Source organism: Ochotona curzoniae, unplaced genomic scaffold (genome assembly GCF_017591425.1).
Source record: "Ochotona curzoniae isolate NIBS_2020 unplaced genomic scaffold, NIBS_Ocur_1.0 contig_1071, whole genome shotgun sequence".
In the NCBI taxonomy this organism is placed as follows: domain Eukaryota; kingdom Metazoa; phylum Chordata; class Mammalia; order Lagomorpha; family Ochotonidae; genus Ochotona; species Ochotona curzoniae.
Window position 1 is genome coordinate 21,430,780 of NW_024464939.1, and position 26,424 is coordinate 21,457,203.

At 41.1% G+C, this 26,424-nt stretch overlaps 1 protein-coding gene across 1 annotated transcript in view; it reads right to left on the reverse strand.

The window, feature by feature from the left end:
* The window catches only part of PREX2 (phosphatidylinositol-3,4,5-trisphosphate dependent Rac exchange factor 2), a 254,250-nt gene extending 229,180 nt beyond the window's left edge, over nt 1-25,070 (reverse strand). The window contains exon 1 of the mRNA XM_040994636.1: nt 24,734-25,070. Within this exon, the coding sequence (XP_040850570.1) occupies nt 24,734-24,874 (141 nt within the window). The 5' untranslated portion in view covers nt 24,875-25,070. The remainder of the gene's footprint in view (nt 1-24,733) is intronic.
* Between the last annotated feature and the right edge of the window lie 1,354 nt (nt 25,071-26,424).

A 26,424-nucleotide genomic window follows, 5' to 3' on the forward strand; every position in this document is an offset into this window, starting at 1 on the left:
AATGACAGGTTCAAAAAATAACAAACAACCAAACAAAAAATTACAGGTTAAATCAAGGCAAACATGTGGTATCTAATCTTTTGGGATTCGCTCATTTCCCTTAGCATTATAGTTTCCAGTTGTGCCCATTTAGCCACAAAGAACTGCATTTTGTTTTTTTTAATAGCTGAGTAGTATTCCATGGAGTAGATGAACCAAAGCTTTCTTATCCAATCTTCTGCTGATGGGCATTTCGGTTGCTTCCATGTTTTCGCAATTACTGATTGTGCTGCAATGAACATAGGGATGCATGTTGGTTTGTTGTAAAACAGGTGTTTTGGATATATTCCTAGGAGTGCTATTGCTGGGTCATATGGTATGCAGATTTTGAGTTGTTTGAGTGTTCTCCAGACTGATTTCCATAAAGGCTGTACCAATTTGCAGCTCCACCAGCAGTGGAGTAGGGTTCCCTTTTCCCCGCATCCTCGCCAGCAAGCGACGTTGGTGTTCTTGTTTATGTGGGCCAATCTTACTGGTGTTAGGTGGTACCTCATCGATGTTTTAATTTGGATTTCCCTTATTGCTAGGGAGCTGGAACATTTTTTCATATGTTTGTTTGCCATTTGGACTTGTTCCTTTGTGAAATGTTTGCCCATTTCCCGTGCCCATTTCTTGAGTGGCTTGTTTGTTTTGGTTTTTTGGTTGTTTCGAAGTTCTTTGTATATCCTGGAAATTAGCCCCCTATCGCCTATATCGTGTGCAAAGATCTTCTCCCACTCTGTGGGTTGCTTTTTTACTTTGTTGATTGTTTCCCTTGCTGTACAGAAGCTTCTTAGTTTGATGAGGTCCCATTTGTTTATTCTGTTCTCAACTGCTATTGCTTTTGGTGTCCTTCTTAGAAAGTCAGGACCTACTCCTAGGTCTTGCAGGGTATTTCCTACATTTTCTTGCAAGAGTTTGAAGGTTTCTGGATGTAGGTTTAGGTCTTTTATCCATGTAGATTGGATCTTAGTGTATGGTGATAGATGTGGGTCTATCTTTTTGTTTCTACAGGCTATCAGCCAGTTGTCCCAACAACATTTACTAAAGAGTCCTTCCCACTTGCTTAAGCTGTCATTGGTCTTTTTGTCAAAGATTAATTGGCTGTATCTGTGTGGATTCCCTTTTGGTGCTTCTATTCTATTCCATTGATCTTCCTTTCTGTCTTTGTGCCAGTACCAGGCTGTTTTGATAACCACTGCTCTATAGTATGTCCAGAGGTCCGGGATTGTGATTCCCCCTGCTAATTTCTTATTTTTCAGGATGGTTCTAGCTATTCGTGGTTTTTTGTGTTTCCAGATGAACTTTTGAATCATTGTATCCAGTTCCGTGAAGAATGTTTTGGGCAATTTGATTGGAATTGCGTTGAAAATGTATATTGCTTGTGGTAGTATAGACATTTTAATGATATTGATTTTGCCTATCCAGGAGCACGGGATGTTATTCCATCTTTTGAGGTTTTGTTCAATTTCCTTTTTAAATAGTTTGTAGTTTTCTTCGAATAGGTCTCCTACACTTTTGGTTAAATTTATTCCCAAATACTTCATACTTCTCTCTGCTATTTTGAATGGTATCCTGTTGGTTAGATCTTCTTCCATCTTGGTGTTATTTGCGTACACTATGGCTGTTGATTTTCGTTCGTTAATTTTGTACCCCGCCACTCTGCCAAACTCTCGTATAAGTTCTAGCAGTTTCTGTATTGAGTCTCCTGGTTTTTCTATGTATAGGATTATGTCATCTGCATATAGTGAAAGCTTGACTTCTTCGTTTCCTATACGTATGCCTTTGATTTCTTTTTCTTGTCTTATGGCCTCTGCAAGTACCTCTAGGACTATGTTGAATAGCAGTGGTGATAGTGGGCACCCTTGTCTTGTTCCAGATCTCAGTGGGAAGGGTTCTAGCTTTTCTCCATTCAGTATGATACTGGCGTTGGGTTTTTCATAAATTGCTTTAATTATGTTGTGGATTTTCCCATCTATGCCTACTTTGGCTAGAGTTTTTAGCATGAAGAGGTGTTGGATTTTGTCGAAAGCTTTTTCTGCATCTATTGAAACTATTATGTGGTTCTTGTTTTGCAGTTTTTGGATATGGTTTATAACATTTATGGATTTCCGAATGTTGAACCATCCCTGCATTCCAGGGATGAATCCTACTTGATCCGGATGAATGATCTGTCTGATGATTTTTTGAATTCTATTGGCTAGGATTTTGTTGAGAATTTTAGCATCAATGTTCATCAGAGAAATAGGTCTGTAGTTTTCCTTCTCTGATGGTTCTCTATCCGGTTTTGGGATTAAGGTGATGTTGGCTTCATAGAATGAGTTTGGGAGGGTTGCTTCCTCCTCTATTGTTTTGAAGAGCTTGTAGAGGATTGGGGTTAGTTCTGTTCGGAATGTTTTGTAGAATTCTGTAGTGAAGCCGTCTGGGCCTGGGCTTTTTTTCGTTGGGAGATCCTTGATGACTGTTTCAATCTCTACCTCGGTTATGGGTTTATTTAATTCTGCAGTTGCCTCCGGACTGAGTTTTGGTAAATGAGTGTTAATCGACAATGATAGGTTTGGTTTAGCATATAATAGAAAAGAATGCAATATCAGCAGTACTACCAGGTATGGTTTGGGGACTCAGGTTCTTAGCTGAAGCAATATAATTAAATATTATTTATGCAAAAGTAGTTCTATAGGCCATGATATGTTGAAAAGCTTAGTGAAAGGAGTAAATGTTGTATAGAAAGAGAATAAGATGCTTAAAGAAATGAGAGTTACAAGCAAATGTAATTAGAACCCAGGGCAGGCTCTGCAAGGAGGGGACTTTTAAAAAGTGGCAGTGGGTCCAACGCTGTAGCCTAGCAACTAAAGTCCTTGTCTTGTACACATTGGGATCCCATATGGACACTAGTTCTCATCCCGGCAGCCCCACTTCCCATCCAGCTCCCTGCCTGTGGCCTGGGAAAGCACTTGAGGATGGCCCAGAGCCTTGGGACCCTGCACCCACGTGGAAACCCTGAAGAGGCTCCTGGCTCCTGGCTTTGGATTGGCTCAGTTCCGGCCATTGTGGCCACTTGGGGAGTGAATCAGCAGACAGAAGATCTTCCTCTCTGTCTCCTCCTCTCTGTGTATCTGACTTTGCAATTAAAACAATAAATCTTTTAAAAAGAAATGATAAAAAAAAAAAGTGACAGTGGTGAACAAGGTCAAATGCCTGGGAGGCAGGAGATCAAACATGGAACGGGGTTGAGAGATGTGGAGACAAGATGATAGCAGGAAAACTTCTGCAGCCTTTCTCTCAAAAGAAGGGTAGGAAAGTCAAATTAGGAAATGTTAAAAAGAGGATGAGAAAGCCCTAAAGGTGGGTAAGAAGTCAGAATGCTTTGGGAGAGAGGCCATGAGAACCAGAAGAGCCTTCACTCACACTTTTCAACACAAAACATACGACCCTGTCTGAAAGTCCTGCTTCCAAGGAATTAAAATCACATCTTTTCTTCTCCTTATTCATATATAAGGCAGTTTGTTCTGCAAAGATCACCAATGGACTTGACTGTAAGAATTAATGCAGCCAGAAATCAAACTCTTACTCTTACAGCAAAGACAGCTGATCGTCTCACAGCAGTGAACTTTAATTATACCTTTAGACACTGGGGATGAGACAAAAAAATTGATGATGCATCAAACAAGTGGCTGCACATTATTCATCTTGCATTTCAAATCTCCCTTGGTATGCATATGCTTATGTTTACAAATTACTACTTAGAAAAGAACTCTCCATATCTCATCACAACAAAGTCTTTGGAAAACACATCAGTTCCCTATGGGAGTCTGCTAAAGACTTTAAAATATTAATTTCTACAACATCCTTATTTCCCAAACTTGTGTATTCCCTTCCCCATATCAAGCATATTTTCCAGCTAATCATTGTTGTAATTGCTTTGTTCGGACACAAGAAAAACAAGTTGTTGACCATACTCTAGGTTAAGTCAAAATTTCAACAAAACATTATCCTCCACCACTTTTTTTCATTATTAATGAAAAATCTGATTGGGTAACCACTGGATTTGCTATCTCCTTACAGAGCTGGCAATTTTCATTTCTCTGTAACGTACTCTTCATTATTTAGTTACTGCTCAGTTTCATAAGTAAATCTGTCAGTCCCTCTATTTATATCATTCAATTGTCCATATCTTCTACTTTATAAAAATTTAACATGCATGCATATGACTCAAGTTTACACTTTTTACTAGAACTTCAAACTCTTTCTAATATATTCAGGTTTGAACAATCTTTCTCAACAAAAGATTTTTTAAAACCTATTCCCTTACATTAATAAATGCTAAAGGTCAATCACAAAGTTAATCAATAATAATTATTAAACACTCACAGGGTGCTTAATACATAAAGGTTCAACAAAAGGTATGAAATAAATAGGTCCCTTCCTTTTCCTAATGAGCTCATTCTCTAGTGAAAAAAGCATGTCTACACAAAAGGGTTAAGGCAGTTACTATATCAGTAAGTGCTATACAGAAGCTAAGGCAGGAAAGGCAAAATGGGATGAGATGAAATGGTGGCCAACTTAGAGTATGGCAGTCAGACAAGGCTTCACTAAAAAGTCTCGTCCATATTTTCAAATGTTTTTTGGTTGTTATTTTCATTTTGTTTGCAAGCATAGATAAGGAGAGAAAGAAAGTGATCTTCTATCCACTGATTCACTTCCTAAATGTCCACAGGAGCAAGGGTTGGGTCAGGCTGAAGGCAGGACACCAGAATTCACACACAGGTAGCAGTAACCCAAGTACTTGAACCACTTGCACTGTCTCCCACAGGGCACATTAGCACCAGAATCAGAAACGGCACCAGGACGTGGACCAACGCACTTTCACATGGGATGAGGACACCTCAAGGGGTTTCTTAACTGCCTTGTCAACCACCCCAGTAAGCTCCAGCTTTAGCACAAACACTGAAAGGAAGCAAAGCAGCTGACCACAGGTGTGTCTAACAGGACAGCAGGCCAAGCAAAGGGAGCAAGTGTGTAAAGGCCCTGAGACAGAAGTGCACCTGACATATGGGGTGTCAGCGAAGTTTGTGATTCCAAGAAGATAGAGGCAAGAATTTCAGAAAACAAGCCAAGAAAAGGAAAATGAAAAGGGGTTGATCACGTAGTCTCACAGGCCAGCAAAAACATTTGGCTTTACTCTGAAGCATTTGGGAAGAAAAGGCAGAGTTGACACCAGCTATCGGGATGCAAATAAGAGCAGGGAAATCTACCAGGAAGCTACAAGCAAGGAGGAGGTGAAAGCAGTTTCCATCTGAACTTTCTCTAAACATAGAGCCAGAAGTACCTGCTAGTGTTAGCTTCAGATTGTGAGAAAACAATGAGGCTCTCTGATGGCCAGGGTAAGGTTTCAGGACATGATCTGGCAGGAAGAGAAGGGAAAGAAAGAGAAAGGAGGAGGTGATCAGGAATTTGGTGTCACCGTGATACATCTGCCCCCCCTATCCTGTCTGCTTGGGCAGAGGCTGACATCTGAGAGAATTCCAGAGTTATCACCAAAGGAGAATGAAGAACGGTCAGGAGAATTCATCCTAGGGCACTTCAACACCTACATACCATTTTGGTCAACTCAATGAGGTCTTTCTCTATAGCTGTGGGTTTTGTGGCTTTTAAACTATTCCAATGCTTTATTATACCATGTTCCTCTCTGTCAACTCATAACTCTCTAACTTTCCAAGGAAGCAACAGCCATCTATCTGAGGAAGCAACCAGCAGAGCTGAATGAGAGGGTGGAGTGCAGGACTTGGGGGAAAGTCAGAAGAGGGCAGTGTCCTGGAAGAAAGCATCAAAGACATGAGAGATACATGTTCTGCTCATGGGAAATCAGGGGCAACTGATCACAGGACTCAGTAATATGACTATCACAGTGACTTGGAATGATGGAGAGAAACATGGCCAAGCCAGGATCAGAAAACCATGAGGCAACTACAGTAGATGTGTGTAAGACTTCAGTCTAGCTCTTCTTGCTATTTCTGTGTGACACCAATGGAACTTTCTCCTATTCAGCCTCTTTGTCACCTTGGTTGAGCTAAATATGCCATCCATCTGGGTTATCCCAACAATAACAATACCAGTTAACTAAAATAATCACCTTTAAGCTCACCTTTACAACAAAGCACTCCTAAGTTTATTGCCACTTTTCACATAGGCATTGAAGCAAGAACAGATGTACACTCCGCTTGCAAGCCAATGGATCTTTTTGAGCCTCTTTTATTTCTTGTGACACTGGAAGTTTAATACCTATATCACAGGAATTTTATTTATTGTGTTTATAATAAACACAAATTCACATCATATGGGAGTTGCTTGGTGCAATCTAGGTTACTTCCTCCAATGAAAGAACCAGAAATCAGATTCCACTATAGCAAATAGGCAACCTAATTTTACCACTAAATAGTACTTTTAAAAGGAAGAAAAAGAAAAGGATATCTCTTTTTTTACACATTTATTAATCTGGAGATTAGGGAAAAGCTTTGTGGGAGAGAAGCAAACAAATCCCTGAGCACATCCAACTATAGAAAGAGTCTGTTCTGGCCCAGAGCTGTGGGGTCATTCCACACTGCGTCTTGATCATTTTGGCTAATTCAATGGCACCTTTGTCTTTAATGGTGCTTTTTAAACTACTTCCTAATTGCACTCAAGTTCATGACTGATTTTATTTTCCTCCTTATCATCTCAGACCTCTAATTTTTCAAGAAAGCAAGCACACCATTCAAACAACATGGATCCATCCTTTTAGCGCCATGTTAGAAAACATCATTTATCTCATGTACTGATAAATATACACATGCAATTTTTATATTATTTTTCTGGATTGCTAAATCCTAACTGCACATTTGAATCACCTGCGGAGCTTTTCAACACACTGACCCTTGGCTCCCCACCATCTCTTCCACCATTGTGTTTCTCTAATCAAGTTTGTCTAGAGTGAGGCCCGAGCATCATTACATTCCCCACTGTTAGTCTTTCCAACATTAGCTGGGCTTAATGGTTTGCTGTCTTCTGTCTCACCTATTACCCAACAGAGCCAGTCCTGTACTCTACTGCTAAAAAGCTGCCTAGCAAATGAATCTTTCTGAATTAACGTTCACTTCTCGGACTTCCCAATCAAAAATTTCTCCCCAGTTTCCCTCATTTTCTACTAAGCTAGTTCTAAACTACTACTCTTGGCATTTAATAGCCACCCATATCCGGGCCCAGACTGCCTTAATCACCCCTCTCTACCTCTCTCCACCCAATATTTCTCTAACAAGAGCAGGGAACCATTACTCTCTGAAGGACCAATTAGGGGTATTCATAATGTCCTTTGTGGGCCATTCAAAACTTTTTTTTTAAAGATTTATTTTATTTTTATTGGAAAGGAGGATATACAGAGAGGAGGAGAGACAGAGAGGAAGATTTTCCATCCAATGATTCACTCCCCAAGTGAGCGCAACAGTCGATGCTATGCTGATCTGAAGCCAGGAGCCTCTTCCGGGTCTCCCACGTGGGTGCAGGGTCCCAAGGCTTTGGGCAGTTCTTGACTGCTTTCCCAGGCCACAGGCAGGGAGCTGGACAGGAAGCGGGGCTGCTGGGATAGAACCGGCGCCAATATGGGATCCTGGGCGTGCAAGGCGAGGACCTCCACCACTGCGCCACCGTGCCGGGCCCAAAACTATTAACTTAACAATTACCCTGCCTCAGACTTATTGAGTTTTGAGTCTCACCTTGTGGCTGCCTCAGCAGGCACCAAACCAAATAATTTTACAGGTGTTAAACAGTGTGCAGGCTGAACATTCCCCACCACTGTAAGTCTACACCATGAGACTATTTCAATCATTGTTCTACAAAAGCAAAACCACAGAATGAGACAATTTCCCCAAAAATTCCCACCAAAGGTATAAGCTACTCAAAAACCAAAGGCCTTCACTCATTGTTATGAGAACAATTAAAAAAAACCCACAGAATCCATTTACATTCGATAATCCAATAGAAGAATAATTCTCATATAATAGCTTCTGATAGTACAACCCTTCTGAGTCAGCAGGCACAGTAAGTAAACTTTGCACCCACAGTTTCTACACTTACACTTCAAGTTCCTCACACACACTCTTGGTAGGCTCTTGTGTGACACTAATCACATCACAGCAGCACAGGAGAGTAATTTTCTACCAATCAATTTACTTCACATTATTTACTTTGAACTCAAAACAGCATTATCTCTTGATCAAGCAAAACTTGAATCAGTAGCTACTACTACTGTGGGAACTCCAAAATCTTTGATGTATTTTCCCAAACTGGTAGCCCAGCCCAATCTCTGTAGGAGGTTGGTGGGGCTGAGAATTGCAAAGTAAAATATCAGGATTTATTTGTAAATTGGTTCCATCAGAGACACAGAACCATGAAAACAGATTAGGAGTATTGTTATTGTCTACGGGATAATTAATCCCATGCTGTTGAAAGGCTGATGATCATTACAATGTTTTCACATGAATAGGAATAACTCTTATTTGAGGTTTTGGGGTTAGGGGTTTTCTATTTATTTTAGTTTTTGGTGTGGAGTAGAAATTTGATGATTAAACTGTATTTGAGGCTTATGTAGCTTCACATGAAATTTAGAGGCTGTATCTCCAAGAAGCAAATCTTGACCTCACATACAACACTTGTTACTCAAATATATACCACTGAGTTAATAAATACAGTCATCATGCACTTTGCTTTCCCTAAATGGGGATAACTATTTCTTTCTTACTGTTTCCCATGGTTCCAAAATTAATAAATAAATCATAGTACTTGAGGCACTTGCAAAACAGAAATTTTAAGAACAAGGTATTAAAATAACAGAGATTCCAGTGATGGGCCAAAGGTTCTCTAATTCTGTTGCTTCTCTTGGGAGCACTTGTGTGTACCAATGAATGTACACCAACTGAATGAAGACTCTTCCTATGCAAACACAACAGTATCAACATACACTCTCTGACCAGAATAAATAGTGGACTACAAACAAGCTATTGGGAAATCTATTAACTTTTTCTTTACAGTTCTTTCCCTAAATAAGACCAGACTGAATCTATTAAGAAAGGTCCAGGTGGCTACTAAATATTCTAAACTATATAATAATGATAAAACATCAGTAAAACTTTTTTTAAGTGGAAGATAGACTACCAAGATAGATTGTAAACTAATTGGCTCAAATGATTCTTTATCCAAGGCAACAAACAAATATAAAAACAGTAAAAATCTCTCTCTGATTGGGTTGCCCATACAGCTTTACCATTACAGGGCCTCCCATTCCTCAAGAGTGAGCAGATACTAAATCCATGCTCCAGTCATCCTGCCTGTGTGGAACAGCTGTCCCTGCCTGGGGACTTTGTAAGTGAAAGAGTACAGTTGAAGACAAATAAGAGTGCACAGGGAGTGCAGAGAAGGAGGGCACAAAAGTTCCCTACCTGTAACTTTTATTTTTTAACTTTAAAAGTAAAAAAAGGGAGAGGTGGAGCACTCCCATCCTACAGTTGGTTTGTTCATTTCCTAAATGCCAGCAACAGCATAAAATACAGCACAGATATTCATTATGGACAGCAGGAATTACACGAGCCATTTTCACTGCCTCCTGTGGTCTACATAGGAAGGATAAAAATCTAGGCTCTCTGATATATGGCATAGGCAGGAAGCTTGTTCACTGAATTAGTCCCTTGCACCTTAAGTGGGGAAAGCCTCTGACACTGCTTCTTGGGTTCAGGAAAGTAGAGAACACAGATTTGATCTGACTTAACTCCTGACCCTAGTCCCTTCCAGCTACAAATATTATCTCAGCCAAGCTCATAAACACAGCCTAGCTTCCGAGTGAGCAACTTGATCATGTCAATGACGAATGAGTGCCATCAGCACACAGCACCTCATGGTCAGGCTTCCCCAAGGATGACCTCAGCCATACTCAGTGCAATAACCCTGACAGAAGCTAAGATAGCGAGCAGAAGCAATCAACAAAGCTCAAATCCTCCAAAGAAGAGCTCCTGATGGGTCTAGAGTTATTGGACGAGGTTAATGGGATGTTGTCTATGTATATCTGATTCCCCTCCTAGGCATCTACATCTTGCATTATTTCAATGGGCAAGTCTTGCCTTTAAAGTTCATCCACTCACATTCTGCATTCTTGCGATAAGTGGTACAACAGCTGATGACCTTAAAGCTGATTTTGTCCCTATTTCACCAAATTGGCACCACAGCCAACACCAATTTCACTGGTAAAGGAGAGATAAGTGGCTCAAGTTTTTCTTTAGTTTGAAACAATCAGGCAGAGAAGTTCAAAATAGCACAAAAGAGAAGTGAATGGAAAAAGATTTCAACTTTCTGCGGTAATTGTGTTTGCCCTTCCTTTTAACTTTTTTTGATGTATTAGCCATAGAAAGGTCTCCTTAAACACAAACGGAAGAGGAAAGCACACAACCTTATCAAAAAAAGGCAGACAGCTAACCCCCTTCCCTTCAGTTACTTCTTTTTTGAAAGCCTAATACAAGTATCATTATTCATCTATTGCTATTCTGAAGTCGGCAGTGACGATAGCAACGACTCGGTTTTCCTTCCTTTGTGCCACAAATTCAGCAAACGAAGAATGAAGCTCTGCAACCGGCAGATTTAAAAATATCATTTACAAAACAAATCCCGAAAAAGATTTCAGCACCAGAATTGGAGCTCTCAGACTGTATTAACTGTTAGGCAAGAAATGCCACCCCAGGGCGCAGAGGACCATGGGAATCAGGTCAGCAGTCCTCAAGCGACCTTTCCCCTCCCCTCCGTCTGGCCAGCTCCCTCCCTGGGACACTTTAAAGGCCACAAAGGAGTTCCCTCCAGCTGTCCAGACATCCCAAGCCAGTCACTCTGATGGGGTCATCAGCGAGACAATGGCCTGAGAAAGGGTGAGGGCTTGCAAGGTGCTCTGTATCCGCAGTTCCCTCAGGGAATGCCCTCCTTCCCTTCACTGTTACTCAAGTCTGAGATCATTTAAGGCAACAGCACCCAGCTGCCTTTCCATCCTCTGCCCTTCAGCACAGGACCAAGTCAAGGCTTCAGCGCCCTAACAGCTCATTTCCAGAAGAAGCTTTCCATCACACACACTCCACGCCAGAACAAATCCCAGTGGTGGCTGCAGCTCTCATTGTAGCTGCTGGCACACTAAACCATCCCAGCAAAATACACTACAAAATAGGCCCCTCGGTGAGATTAATATATAAATTCGTGCACTTTTAATAATCTTCAAAAAAAAAAAGGCCTATTCCAACCAATGTACTGAAAAAAGTGACAAGTCTCATCACCACACTCACCTAATCTGTTCTATTAACTTCATTAGCAGGGTACATCTGGGTTAAATGTCACCCCCTGAATTATAATTACACCACGAAGAGCAACAAAAGAAATGATTAACACTTTTCTTGTACATAGTGCCTTTTAAAGTTGGCAATAAGAAAGAAGAGGTATTTTCAAAGAATCTGACAGATTTACAGAAAGAAATGTGACAAAAGAGTATATGTCTGCCTCTCATCTGACATAAAGTTTTAAACACACAGACACACACACACACACTTGCATTCCTTTCCTCTGCTTAATTTACTTCAGGGCATGCGAAGTAGCTAGCAAATTGTGAATTCTATCCCTATGTCTTATATCTCCAGATGTACAGCAGCAGCTCCACGAAATCAGGAATTTTTTACTCTCTAAGCATCAGTGACAGGCCCATACCACGTGCTCAATAAACATACCCTGGATGGGTTTGGAGTGGTAGCCTAGTGCCAAAATCTTCCCCTTAACGACAACCAGGATCCCATATGGGCGTCGGTTCATGTCCCAGCTGTTCCACTTCCCAACCTGCTTATGGTCTGGGAAAGCAGCAGAGGACAACCCAAGGCCTTGGGACTCTGCACCCACATGGCAGACCCCGCAAAAGCTATTGGTTCCTGGCTTCGGATCAGCTCAGTACTGGCCATTGTGGCAACTTGGGGAGAGAATCAGAAGATCTTTCTCTCTGTATCTCCTTCTCCCTATATATCTGCCTTTCCAGTAAAAACTAAATAAATCTTTAAAAAATATAAAAATAAAATTAACAGACCCTGGAACATTAAGAATAAAATTTTTTGGACCCTCTTCTCTAAAACAGTTAGGGACGACAAATCATATTACTTCATATATTGTAGGATATTGTAGGTATTATTTAAATTGACCTGACAAGCATATTTGGTCTACAGTTAAGAAACCCACATGCCACAGACAAGTCCCTGGGTTCAAATCCCAGCCCTACTCCTGCCTTGTTTTCTAATATACACACTCTAGAAGGCAGTATGATGGACCAAGTCATTGGATTCCTTTGACCCATGGAAAAGAATTAGATGGAGTTTCCAGCGTCCAGCTTCCAGCTTTGGTGGAACCAGCTCCAGCCACTCTAGATATCTGTGAAGGAAACCAGTGAATGGGATCGATCTCTCTCTCTCTCTCTCTTTCCCATCCATTAGACATTTGAAATTATTGAACTTCATTCTATAACTATCAGAATACCAACTGTTCTTCCAAGTCTTTCAAAATAACTAAGTTTTGCCAACAATACACTCTCAGGAATCACTTCATAAAACATGTCCTTCATGGTATTTTTTAAATTGCTTTAATGATTTCTACCAATCAATAAAGTGTCAATTAAATGCTGAGCAGTCCACATATATGTGTATAATTAGTGTGTGCTACAGGTATCTTATGAACTGATCATTTACAGGACAGACACAACATACACAATAGGTTTAAACGTGTTCTGAAACACTAAGTTGATGCATGGATTTCAAAAGTGGTCCAAGAGAAATCAAACTGAAACTGGTATCAGTGGTGATATATTACCACACATAGCCAACAGGAGATCTAAGACCGTCTGTTTTTCAAAGGTTCTTTGTGTTTCCTCCTTTCTATGAGGGAAACTCATGACTTCTGGGTAGTCTCTGGCTCCAGAGAGCCTGTCTGGCTCTCACCCTGCCTTGGACGGATCATAGGCTTCTGTTGCTCTCTCGCTCTTGAGGGTTTGCCTGAAATGAACCACTGTTGCTTCCTGACTTCTAGCTTCTGTGTATTTCCGGAGTCAACAACCTCTGAGTCCCCATTCCAACAGCTGCCTAGGTTTTCCTAGTCTTGATTAATGGCATGATTCCCACAGCTCAGAAATGCCCTGGCCAGTAAAGCATCAGCTAAACTTCCTGGAATAGCTGTGCAATGGATCTACTCAGAAGCCCCGCTCCCACATGGGAACTGTTCAGTGTGTTTTCAGAGGTGACTTACACACAGGCCTAAAGGCAGCTGTGAGTTGTAAATGGCTACTCAGTACCTCTACATAACAAACACACAACAAATGATGATTTCCGTGTTCTCCTAGAACTCTCAAAAATCAGCAAGTTGCATGAAATCTCTAAATCCCCATAAGTTCATTTTCTATAGTGAAAGTCAATGAAAGAAAAAAATATTAGAGAACTCTTACAAAGGTATATGAAGAGATAAATTTCTGATGGCTTTCTATATAAGTAAGAATGTATTCTTTTTGTAGGGAAATAATCTAAATTATACAAGGGGCATCACAATTTTATGGTAAAAACAGAAGTAAAAGATAAGTATGTTTTGGTGTAAAAATGCATATCCATGCATAGAAAATGGAATTTAGGCATGGATTTAAAAATATGATCTCCAAAAGCAAATGTCTTAACTCCATTTCCATGAAATTTTTGAAGTTCCTTTATACAATACGCTCCTACCGTAAAGTAATCCAAGCATAAATATAAATAATTTTCTGAGAACATGAAACTAAAACATCACTAAGGATTCAAAATGTGGAAGACCACATTCTTTGCCTTCAAAATCCATTCTCCAATTCTTTACTTAGTGTTGGACTCCCAAGTCCAGCCTGTCTTACTATGTAGTATATTTATCCTCAACTCCCTTAGAGTTAGCTTGGTCATGTTACCAAATGGGTGAAAGTGATGTTTATAATTTCTAGATTCCATCCTTATAGAGAATGTTTGTCATCCGCTTTGTCTCAAACCCTGAACTAACACTCTCTTTCTTTCCCTTTCTCTCTCTCTCTCTCTCTCTCCCCCTCTCTCTCTCTCCCCAGGGGGCTGAAGTGCAAAAGCAGTACTAGAAGGTTACCTCTAACCACAAGGACAAAACAACTCCAGTGAGTATTGGCTCTCCAATTTTTGTAAGCATTGGAACCACCTGCAGAAAACCACACACATAAGATACTGATGCATACCTCTCATCCCCACAGACTGACATTTAATTGGCTCTAGGGTGAGGTGGAACAGTAAAACAGAAGGAGCAGAGATCCCTGACAGATCTGGTTCAGCTGAGCTGCCCAACATTAAAAAAATTAAACAATCAAAGCTCTAAAAAAGGACATAAAAGGCTGTGTCAATTACATATGACTTCCCTAGTCACAAACAATCCCTCTGCATTGTTGAAGCCACCATTATTTGCTCTGTTAAAACAGCTGAACAAATATTCCTACAAAAATACATAACAAATACAAAAATACTAATCTTCAGAAAAAGAGTATGTAGGCAGGCACAGGTTTAAAAAAGAAAGAGAAAAAAAAATCCTATAGTATACTTATGCTCAAAAAAAACCAAAAGTATTATTTAGTATAATCAAGAAAAAATCATGGAGGATGAACAGAGAGTTGAAATAAAAAAAAAATTAAAACATTTAGAGTATTCAATTTAACTAGGCAAAGGCAGAAATATATGTTGACAAGTCCTTAATGCTCTGCCACTGACTTAAATGACATCAATGAAAGCCTAATATCAAAATGTGATCATTTCAGGACAGAGACAGACACATTATGATTCATCTTGTAGGTCCATTTTTGATCAGACAAATAGAGCATACAAATAGAGCAAACTACATTCAATTTTTAATTTAGTTTTATTTATTGGAAAGGTAGACATGGAGAGAGATCTCTGCCTGCTGAGTCACTCTCTAAAGACCTACAATTCCCAACAGCTAGGGATAGGCCAGGAGCGTGGGCTACAATATGGGTTTCCCACCGTAAGCTAGAGACTCAACTGCTTCCTTCATGCCCAGGGTGCACATCGGCAGGAAGCTGAAATCAGAAACCTGCACCAAGACATACTACGCCATAATGTGAATTTTCTAAGCAGCGCTTGCCCACTTACCCATTGGGCCAAATGTCCTCCCCCAGCTTTTCAATAAGAAATAGTTTCCTTATATCTTGTGGTTCTATCACCATCAACATGTGACTCTTGTTTCACAGACAAAAGTGGCCGCTCCAGCATCTGCCATCACATCATTATACCAGCCAGGGAAAAGAGAAAATGAAAAAAAGAGCATGTGGACTCCTTCATTATAAGGGCACACCGTGAAACTTTCTCATATCACTTCTACCTAGATCCCAGCACCAAGAACCTGTACCTATGCCCACATTTAACTACAGGAGAGGCTGGCAAATTCTGTCTTCACCTGGACAATCACACATGGAGCTAAGACTCCTGTCAACAGAAGAAAAGAACATACAGTAGCTAAGGCAGTTAGAAGTCACTGCCAGAATTTCCATACGAAGTACAATAAAAAGTGAAATAGTAATATCTAAAATATTCCATATAAATCACATAAAAATAGAAAATACATACACAGAAATGTATGTTCATAAAAATATATTGAAGTAAATGGACTAAATATTATAATCTCTAGCCCATAAATTCATTTCTGACATAATAACAGTTATTAAATCTTGAAATATGTGAGTATAGGACAAATATTTAGGTGAATGAGCAGAGCATAATAATCTATTCCACATATTTTCAGTACTAAGGAAAGAAATATAAACCTTTGAAGTAGCGGATGTTGTTTCACTGAAATCTGTACACTTCTTTCTTTTTGGCAATCAAATAAGAAAAGGGAGCATAAAACCAAGGCCAAGTTGAAGTATTAAAAGACATTAAAAGGAAAACATCAACTTTTATTGCACAACTCTGAAAATGAGCCACCATCTACAAAGTGTCATATACTGGAAAAGAGCCAACTTAAATAGATAATTAAAATGACCAAAGTGGTAAAACAAAGTCAAGCAGATATCAAATCTTTTTTACTCTCTCTGAGAAAGTTTCAAAATGAACAAAAATACTCACCTACCCACATTTCATATTTCTGTATTCTTTATATAATGCAAAGTATTTTAATATCAGTATTCTAAATTTAACCAGCTGGAGTCACTTCTTAAGTATTATACAAGTTAACCTCTTCAAATGAAGGGCTCACCTTTTAATGGAAACTATGCATTCTGCATCAATGAGAGAACACAGTGTCCTTGATTTAGACATTTATCAACAAAATAGATCCTTTTTTTTTATAAACTGTATTTGACCACACAGTAAGACTACAGCCAATTTACCTAGAAATAAAATCATTCAGAAGGATTTGAAAATCATACCCTCAATTTAACTTGTCAGTGCTCTTTAAATCATAATAACTGAACCCTTAGATTAAGCACAACAGCTCGTAAGAATGAGAACAATTTAGGAAAAGAAAAGTTTTTATCAAATGTGTCAAGATTGCAATGTTCACACTCAAAACCAATGAAAAAGTAATAGAACCACTATGTTTGAGCAGTGAAACATATAACAGATGCTTCAATAACTTGAATTCAAATTACTTTAACTTATTAAATCCTTTAATAAACAGTAATTAATACATTAATAAATATTCATAAGCAAGATTTTTCAAGAATTAATGCAAACAAAAGCTACTACAAGGAAGCAAGGATTTCAACTCTTTTAAAATGAAATATACATCTTTTAATTCCATTTCAACAAACTTTTTGAAGAACCCTCCCAATTTTAGGTCAAATAAGTACTCAAAACACATTCAGTTATATTTAGTATTAAAATGTAATGCTAGGGACAGAGTAAAAGAATAGTTAACAAAACACAGTTAAGCTAAATCATACTGCAATGTTTTCAAATAAATCCATGTATTTAAGATGTAAAATAGCTGTTCTAAACACCCTGAATCATGGTTTAAAATTTTCCCATTAAATTATAACTAAAATTTGAATCATCAACATGTGTCTCTTACAGTTATATTATAATAATAAAAACTATTTTAATATAGTTATAATAGACAACAATGCAACAGGGCTGCTTATTTCTGTTTTGACTTCTATATGTATATGTTGCATTTAAGAAAGTCACATGCATTTAACAGAATATATTTGTACGAAGATTACGATATATCCACCCTTCAATGTCCCAGGTTATTCTTTTTTCTATTCCTGAAAGTGTATATTCCAATTCTTTATCATTCCTTTCAAGGTAATTCATGTCAGCAAGAACAAACCACGAAACAAAAGCAGAACATGAGACAAAAAGAAAAACAGTTCAGCTTCACAGAGAAATAGGCAGAAACCCTAACTTCCCTCTGTCCTAAATGGCTCTTGAACCTACAAATGCATACTTTTCCTCCTCCTCGCCCCCAGGCCTGGTCTCCTCAGGACCTCTATCCATCTCCAGACTTGGTCAGGAGTAGGCTAGGCATCCATCAAGCAGTCCTGAGCAAGTGCTAGTCTGTGTGGTCAAAAACACCAAGGGGAAGAGGCTAAGGAACTGTAGAGTTTGGGGAGGAAGGAGGGGAGCATGCACTGAGTACCTATCAGGACTTCATTTCTATCAGCTGATCTAAATGCCAAGCAAGCCTTCTGAGATAATATCAAATGTGTTTCCCAAATAGGAAACTGAGGCATACAGAGACTGTATAGTTTGCCGAAAGTGACGCCATTTGGAAATTGTACCAGGATTTTAAGCTTTGTCCCTGTCACACTGCGGGGTCAGAGCCGCTGGTGAGAGTTCACAAGCAAACACACAGGCTGTCCCAGACAGTTGCACAAGCTGTGCACTAGAGAAGAACCAGGCGTTGTGAAACACATAAGAGACAGCTGGTTCATACTTAGTGTCTGCAATGACGTTTTGCTATGACTAGGTCCTCCAACAGGAAGGCTTGGTAAACTCTGCCAAGTGGCTACCTTTGCTCCTTAGTGCCCTGGAGACACTCACCATGGTTTCCCTAAAAACAGTCTGTCTTCTGCCATTCTGTTGCAGCTGTTTTAGCTCCCTTTTTATGTGTCCTTCCCCGTGATTGTACTCATCTTCTTTAAACACCGCTGGACTAAAGCATCCTCTTACATTGAGTAACCATTTCTCTCCTTGCTATTTGCTAACAAATTCTTTGAACAGTTACTCTGCTGTCTCTACCTCCTCAGCTCTACCCTGCCTCAACTCATTCCTACGGTTTGGTTTCTACTCACACACACAGTACTAAAACCCCAAGGACATTCTAATTGCCAAATAGAACGACCTTCAGTCTCCCCATTGCCTTTTCCCCCACATTCATGGCACTTGAAAGAGACCTCTCTTTCTGCAATCGACATGCTTTCTTGGCCTTCAACTTCTCGCTTTCTCCAGCTTCTCTGATTCAGCCTTTGGCAACTGAGAGTCAGCTGTGCACTTCAGTCTTTAGCATTAGTGGTCCACAACATCCCAACCTTGGTTTGTATGTTTTCTTCTGTTTGTTCCTCCTGTGTTGCCTCATTCACCCCTTGGTTCCAACAGACAAGATTAGTTATTATCTAGATCCCTCACTTTTGCCCCAAATTTTTTTCTTAAGCTTTGTGTTCCTATCTTCAAAAATCATAGCAGAATTTTTGGTCCAGTTCAACACACCAAAAACTAAGTTCATTTAATTCCTCCCCCTGCTGTTCAGCCCTTTGCATTCCACTTTTCAGCTAATGGCAATATTCATCTACTTTTCAAAACCAGGAACCTAGCATCATTCTGGATTCTCCACTGAAGCCTCCACTTCAGGGTGAACACAAAATACTAACAGCTATATAAAAAAAAAGTCACAATTTTTTGTGTGGTACAGTTTTTTAAATTTCTGGATTTCAGTGTTTATTTGCTTATTCATCTTCTTCATTGCTTCTTAGGTCAGCCATCTCTTACCAAGATGACAGAAAGTCTTAATGATTAACCAGATTCCAATCTTTGTTCCTTAATACTGTTAGCAGAATTCTTTTTACAAAGAAATAAATCTAACACCAATTGATACTATTCTTATATCAAGTTACTGTATCAGAAAACCGTATAATCATGCAGATGAAATCCTAAACCTAAGTACACATTGTATATACAGGGGACTGCCTACATCCACGTGATAAATATGGTGAACACTCCTAGTATCAAAATTAAGAAAGAACTGTCTTGGGTTGGTGGCATGATTACAATAAGACAGAGATCAGATGTTTAAAAGGCTGATGACTAGGAAATGAAGAGCCCAGGCAAGTCAGCTCAGCCAGGAAGATCAACTGGGAGCTCTCCTAGAATCGGGAGAAACGTAGGACAGCATGCACAAACTCTGAGAGCAGGATCACTTTGGAAGGAGCAAACATCCGCCTTGCATAAGTGAGACTGTTTTGTGTAGTTCCTATGATTGCAGCCTGGGCTCTCCATTCATAAACAGTAGTGACTTTTCGAAGGTGACAACACAGCCCAGATTGCAAGGAGCAAGGCAAAGGCTCCTCTGTGTGCCTGTGTGGACTGCTGAAGAAGCACGTAGGCCGAGTGATCCCAAGGTGAACCTCAGAGAGGCCAAATCAGGAAACTTCTTCCCAAGGGAGGGGTCATGCTAGGAGGCCTCAGATTTACTTACTGCTCAACAAGCAGCGAGCTCTCAACAGGCCATTTCTTGTGCATTTAAAGTTAGAATTCTCAACAGTGGAACACATCTCACACAGGACTGACTTTACCTTATCTCCCTACCAATACTCACAAGCGCACAAAACATGTCACCAGTCATGAAGAGCTCAGCTATCCCAGCATGCCAACCTCTTCTACACCAAGGTCACACTGCACAGATAACTCTCAGAGCGGCTTGTTCTCCACCCCATCTGGCCAAGCCTCATCACCACTCATTCCTGGAACTCCTGTTGACTCCCAGACAGAAGAACTCACTTTATTGCTTTAGCCTGGGGTCTGTGGCTGCCCCTCCCACAGGGTACTGTGATCAGCTCTGCAGTTTTCCTCCACTAAGTGATGAGCTGATGATGGCTAAGGCTATCTCCTCTCTGCATCTATGGTACCTAATAGAAGCTAAATCCATTGCCCAGGCTGCCATGGCACAGCACCATGGATGGAAGGCTTCAACAGAAATGTATGCCCTTGTAGTCCTGGTAGTAATAGGCTTAGTCTCTCCAGAAGCCTCTCTCCTCAGCTTATAGATATGACTACTTTTCTCACCGTGCCATCCATGGTCTCCTCTTTGTGTGACTGCATAATTGGAATCCCTCTGTGGGAACTAAGTTGCCTCTCCTTTCAAGAACAATGGTCAAGAGGAATTAGGGTCCATTTTAGTGACCTCATTTTAACTTAATCACCCCCTTTAAAGGCCCTATTCACAATTGGAGACCCAATGTGAAGTACTAGGGTATAGGAGATGAACCTTGCGGAGGGGAAACACAATTCAGTCTGTAACCTAAGCCGTAAGCAAAACACTTTGAATCAGCTCCTCTTCTCAAAGTCAGGTCCTGACTGAAAGAAGTTGTTTCCACGTTCATTCAAACTCTGCTTTGTTTGTCTGCTTTTTGGAGCACCTGCTGTTTACAAAGCACCGTGTATAGGCCAAGAAAAGGAAGTAATGCACAATCCCTGTTGTCTGGGAATTCACCTAGATAAGTGGTGTTTCTGCTGCTTTTGCAAAAGCCTTAATCACAGGAAAACCAGGAAGGGGGGGCAGGGGTTCAGAGGGACACTGTGCTGGAAGAAGCCAGGGTGCAAAGCTTGTATCCCTAAACCTCAGTCCCCTGGCACCTGCAAGGGACACGAGCGCTCCAGGCAACACCATTTAAGGAAGTTAAGAGACACATACACACTAAGCCAAATCATACAGTGAATACTCAGTTGCTTAGCGTCAACTACAGTCACCATGTTAACCATGGATACTGCTTTGTATCATCTCATCCTCACAGCAACCTTGAGAAATATTACTATCATCCATTTTATAGAAAAACCAAGGACTATGCCTAAGGTTGCACAGTATATTGGAGATAGGACACAAATTCCACAGTCCAGACAACAAATTTCAAAACCTTGAGTTCAGAACACATTGTTTGAAGCCTTTTGTCTGAATGCACAGGCTAAAACTCCCGAGCATTCTGTCTTGCCGGGAACAATTCTAGATTATGCCTGTATCTCCGTGCAATTATTAAGAGTGCTGCCTTTTGTCCTCACAAGTGTCCAGACAATAAATTATTTGGTAATTTTGTATCAATGCCATTAGTGGTCACCGAAACCAATCGATACAATTTTCGAGACCTAATGTGAAACAAAAATGTGAAGCCCTGCGTTCAAAAAGCAGCAAAAGGGGTGGGGAGGGATGGTAATAAAGATATTGAAATATAAAGGTTTTGGAGGGGTTTGTCTTTGTTTTTTGTTTTTTCCTGCTAAGTACCTATTCGGCTCAGGCTCCACTGTACCTTTAGACTTCACTTGCAAAATCAAAGTTGAAAGCTAAAACTAGTAACAATTTCCATGGGGACGTAGCAGAGAATTAAACCAAGCATGAGGTCCTGAGCTCAAGGCCCTGCACAACGAACTGCACAGGATACACAGCCACAGAGGAGCCTGGGTCTGCCCCTTCTCAGTTCATTCAAAGGGGGTGCGATCTCGGCATGCTGTGTCACGCTGTGTTGCAAACAGGAAACAGGTTGAAACCTGCTATTGTCCAGTCTTCAGACATAACATATGAATACCTATTAGGTTCATACATTCATTTCTTTAAAAGAAGTATTTGAGAATATCTCAAATGAAACTCAAAATTCAATTTCCCAAGAAAAATAAGAACATATATTCCAGCAAATTACGTCATGCTCTACCATTTTATCGTGCACTAAGAGTAATTAATCTAGACAACACAATCTATCAATGCTAATCTAATAATAATCTAAATAACTAATATAATAATATAAAAGAAAAAGAACACACAAGAGGAAATATCACTGCATTGCCAACTCTGTATTACCTCAATGCCTATTTCCAATTATGTTTCCACCTAAGTGCAGGGATTTCAGGACAATTTGAAATTTTTGTTACTTTTTTGTTCAACTGTTACTTTTGCAGAGCAAAAGGAGAGAAGGAAAGAAAAAAATCCATCTGCTGGTTCATTTCCCTAACATTAGGCCTCCCACTAGGCCTGGCTGAAGCCAAGAGCCTGGAACTGAATCCAGGCCTACTCCAATGAGCGACAGGGCCCACACACTTCAGCCATCAGCTGCTGCCTCCCAGGACGCATTAACAGGAAGCTGGATCTGAAGCAGAGTAGCCAGAAGTCAAACCATCACTCTGATATAGGACTTGGGCATCCTGAACAGTAGTTTAACCTACTTTTACCAAAGTAAAGCTTGAGAAACGTAAGAGCAAATGGAAGAAAAGCAAATTAGAATTGTAAGATGACTTAAAAATCTCAAGGCAGGAGGAAAGAGAATGAAGCAATTGACTGATTCATTCATTCATTCAATGAGCATCCGTTAAGTGGCTGCAATGTCACAACTGCTGTACAACATTCTGGGCAGACCAGAAAGAGATGTTCCTGTTCTCAAGGAATTTACAGTCAAGCAGAATGAGACAAATGCTAACAGGTGAACCTACCTACTGCTCCCAGGACAACGGACAAAGCAGACACAAGGAAGAACAGGACCAAGGTAAGACATGTCAGGTGGGACTGAGATCACCTGAGCCCAGCAAGCCCAGCACGAATCCACCAGGTGGAAGGAAGGACCCAGGGGGCAGCCAAGTGGCAACCAGCCAGATACTTCATGTTGTTATAATACACAATAAGGACAATCAAATGATGAATTCTGAATGATTTAAAGACTGAAAAGAAGCCTGAACCCACTTTGTTTAAGATGACATTCACATCAAGCAGTGCTTTTGTGTGTGTGTATGTAGAAGGACAAATAACTGGCAAACTAAAGAGAAAAAAAGGGACCCTCAGTTCTGAAAGGGACAAGAAAAGTGAAAATGTAAAATGGCATTCTAGCTGTAAAAAGGAATATCCAATTTATTCTATACCTCCCAAATGTTCTCTTCTAACTATATAGTAATGATATTTTTCAACTACAGCAATCAGGTGTTAGAAAGAAAAACTGCAGTTTTAAATAAAGATGACAATATTGGGTTCTAAGGTCGATCAGCTATTTCTGCAAACCAGCATTCTACACAGTGCTTTGTCATACACCTTCACAAAGGGATAACTTAAAGAAATGATGCAGATTCCTCAAGATGCAAAGAACTGTATCACAAGCAAAGTTTTATATTGCCAAATGTGAAGTTTTAGAGGGCAAATATTAAAAACATGCATTTGGGGACAGTCATTTCTGCGCAGAGGTATGCCATTACTCTATATTTCACCTATTACAAGAAGATCAAGATCAAACATTTGCCCAATTCCAAACAGTGGGGGGGAGGGGCTTGAGAAGTAACCAGAAGCCAGTCTGTGTATTTTACATCACCTGAGACATTCCTCCTTTCCTTCTTGAAATAAAAAGGAAAAAAAAGAAAGAAAAAAATTTCCTCCATCACGATTTTATACAGAAAATTCACAGGCTTCAGAAAACTGAGCAGGAAGTGTGACATTTGAAACCCTTCCCTCCACACCAGGAAACAGGAGATGGGTGGCGGATAAAGCCATTCAAGAGGGGTTAAGTGTGATCCGCAAAGCTGAAACTCCTGCATCCCCGAGCTCTGTCCGAGCAAGGCTCTGTCAGGCAACTGGGTGGACAGAAGCCGCCTCAAATTTTTCATCTTCCCAGGGGTGAATTGGAAAAACCCAACTTGGAAGCGATGCGTCAGAAGTTACTTTCATTCACTTCTACCCTTCCTGCCCTAAAAAGAATGAATCCTTTGCAAAGCAGACTTGGGAAACTTCATGCCGGGCTCTACAAAGTCCGCAAGTTTTTCGTCACCCGTCTCACGGGCTCAGTAGGAACATAATAAGACTGGCGACTGAGCAGAGGACAAACTTGAGTCGGGGGCTGGATACAGCAGGACTGGGAGCACGCCACATGTGGCTTTAATATCCACCAGCTGCTAGAGATCAGAACCCAATGCTCCTTCCGTACTCCACCACAGCCCCCAGAATCCCGTGTTTCCAAGAGCATTGTAACTAAAGGCATTTCACCGTTGTGTTATCTGAATATTGAGCCCAAGTTGTCTGCAAAGGCAAAGGATGTGGGTTGTTTAACTACAAGTACTTGAAGGTGTTGCGCCCCAGCCATCCATCACACACCAAAGCAAAACCTCTAGAAAGGAAGGGAGGAGTAAAACAATGCAACTGGGCAGACCCGGGAAGGGGGCACGGCCAAGGAAGATGAGCAGCCAGGAGTTTCCGGACAGGAGCTTCCTCCCTTTCCAGCTAACTTTTCCGGGAGCTCTCCAAGACCCTGTCGACTCGGTGCGTCTCCAAGCTTTAGCAAATGCTCGTGAGGTGTTTGCCCGGGACAAGGGGTAGGGCGGTCCTCAGCGTTCGCGTGCAGACGGGGGTCCCAGGTCCCCCGGGCAGACCATGCGGCGCGCGCTTTCCCCCGGCGTCCCGGTGCCCCACTCACCGACACCAGGAACTCCAGGGTGCCCACATAGTCGCGCTCGGTCTTCTGCAGCTCGCTGAGCACGCACACGCGCAAACGTAGTTGTTTCTCCAGGTCCTTGGCGCTCTCGGCGCGTCCTTCCCCGCGGTTCTCCTCACTCATGGTGGCCGGCGGGACGCGGGACTGGCGGCTTGTGCCGCGCGCTGCCCCCGCACGCCTGCCGCTGCCTGACCCCTGCGGTCAGAAAGGAAAGTTGTCGCCTCCGCAAAAAGTCCGAAGAGGGACAGGCGACTTGACCTGAACGGCAGGCGTTGTGGCTGAGGCGGCTGAGGGGGCTGAGGGCCGGGGGACGCGGGCCGGACCTCTGGCGCGGGAGCTTGAGGCTCGGCTGAGGAAACTCCCGGGAGAGGGCGGGCGCTGGTCCCAGCCCTGTGCGCTCCTGCCGAGCGAGCGGGCGGCTCTGGCCTCACAGCGCCTGAGCTGGAAGGGGAGGCAGCTCCGGCAGCCACAGCGGTGACTTGGACATTAATCAAATGCTTTGTATCCATGTGACTCCGACCCTTTACCCTTCGTCAAATCTCAGGAAAAAGGAAACACAACCCTGGGGAAGTGTTGCGTGCCAGCTAACTAAACACACACACACACACACACACACACACACACACACACACACACACACACACAGCACTTGAGATGAGACTCGCTGGAGGTTCCCAAACCTGGGAAGACAGCCTCGGGGTAGCCCCTGAGACTCCCGCCTATTGTTTAGCTTTAATGTGTTTTGTACAAATCCTGAAAGCAAAGAAACAAGTCCCCACGGTTACATAACTGGATGGGAACAAAAACAAGTACGGTATTGGCGCTCCCGTCTTTGAAAAGAAACACATTGATTTTGGGTCTCATTCAGGCACAAAACTGGATTGCTTTTAAAATTCTCCAGCTGAGAATATTTCACAAGGCTGACACCCTCCTGTCTGCCCTGGGAAAGTCAATGAGCATGATAAATATTCTATAGAAAGTGCCAGCCCAGCCCATACAATAAACCGCAGATACATTAACCATCACCATGGTGTCGGGCTTTTAGGCAGGGAGACTTTTATTCACATCTGTACCTTTTTTCATCATCAAGATAGTATGTACATTCAATAGAGGCAAGGATATTTGTGCCGACATAGTTTCTACAAGTCTTACAAAGATAAAACTGTTACTGAATAATCATCAAAACATAGACAACCTTGAGTGTTAGAAGTGGGAGAGGCACACAGAGCAGTCCTGACTGCAGTGTTTAACTTCAGAGCCTTGTCTTACTTGGAAACAGACTCAGGACTTTCTGAGGAAGGGCTATATCAAAGAAGTTTGATAAACAAAGCAATTCATGTATTTTTCTCTGTTGGTGTTACGTCTATTTTTCAGAATCGTTTCTTTCTGGCTTAGAACAACTTTAGACAGTGCACAACTAATCACATTGAAATAAACTGAAAACTGAATGGTTTTGATGCAAGACAGTACCATGGCAACTCGTCCAATAGCTTAAAGTAAAGCTCTTAAAAAGAAATGCTTTCCACAGTTTACATTAAAATAATTACCGATTTTCCAGATGATGTCTTTTCAGAGCCTAATTGTGAGTTATCGTGTGTAAGGAAACAAAGGGGGCTTTTATTTCGTCCTATATTAAAGATACAGTTTTTGAGCATATGGAAATAAGGGGTAGA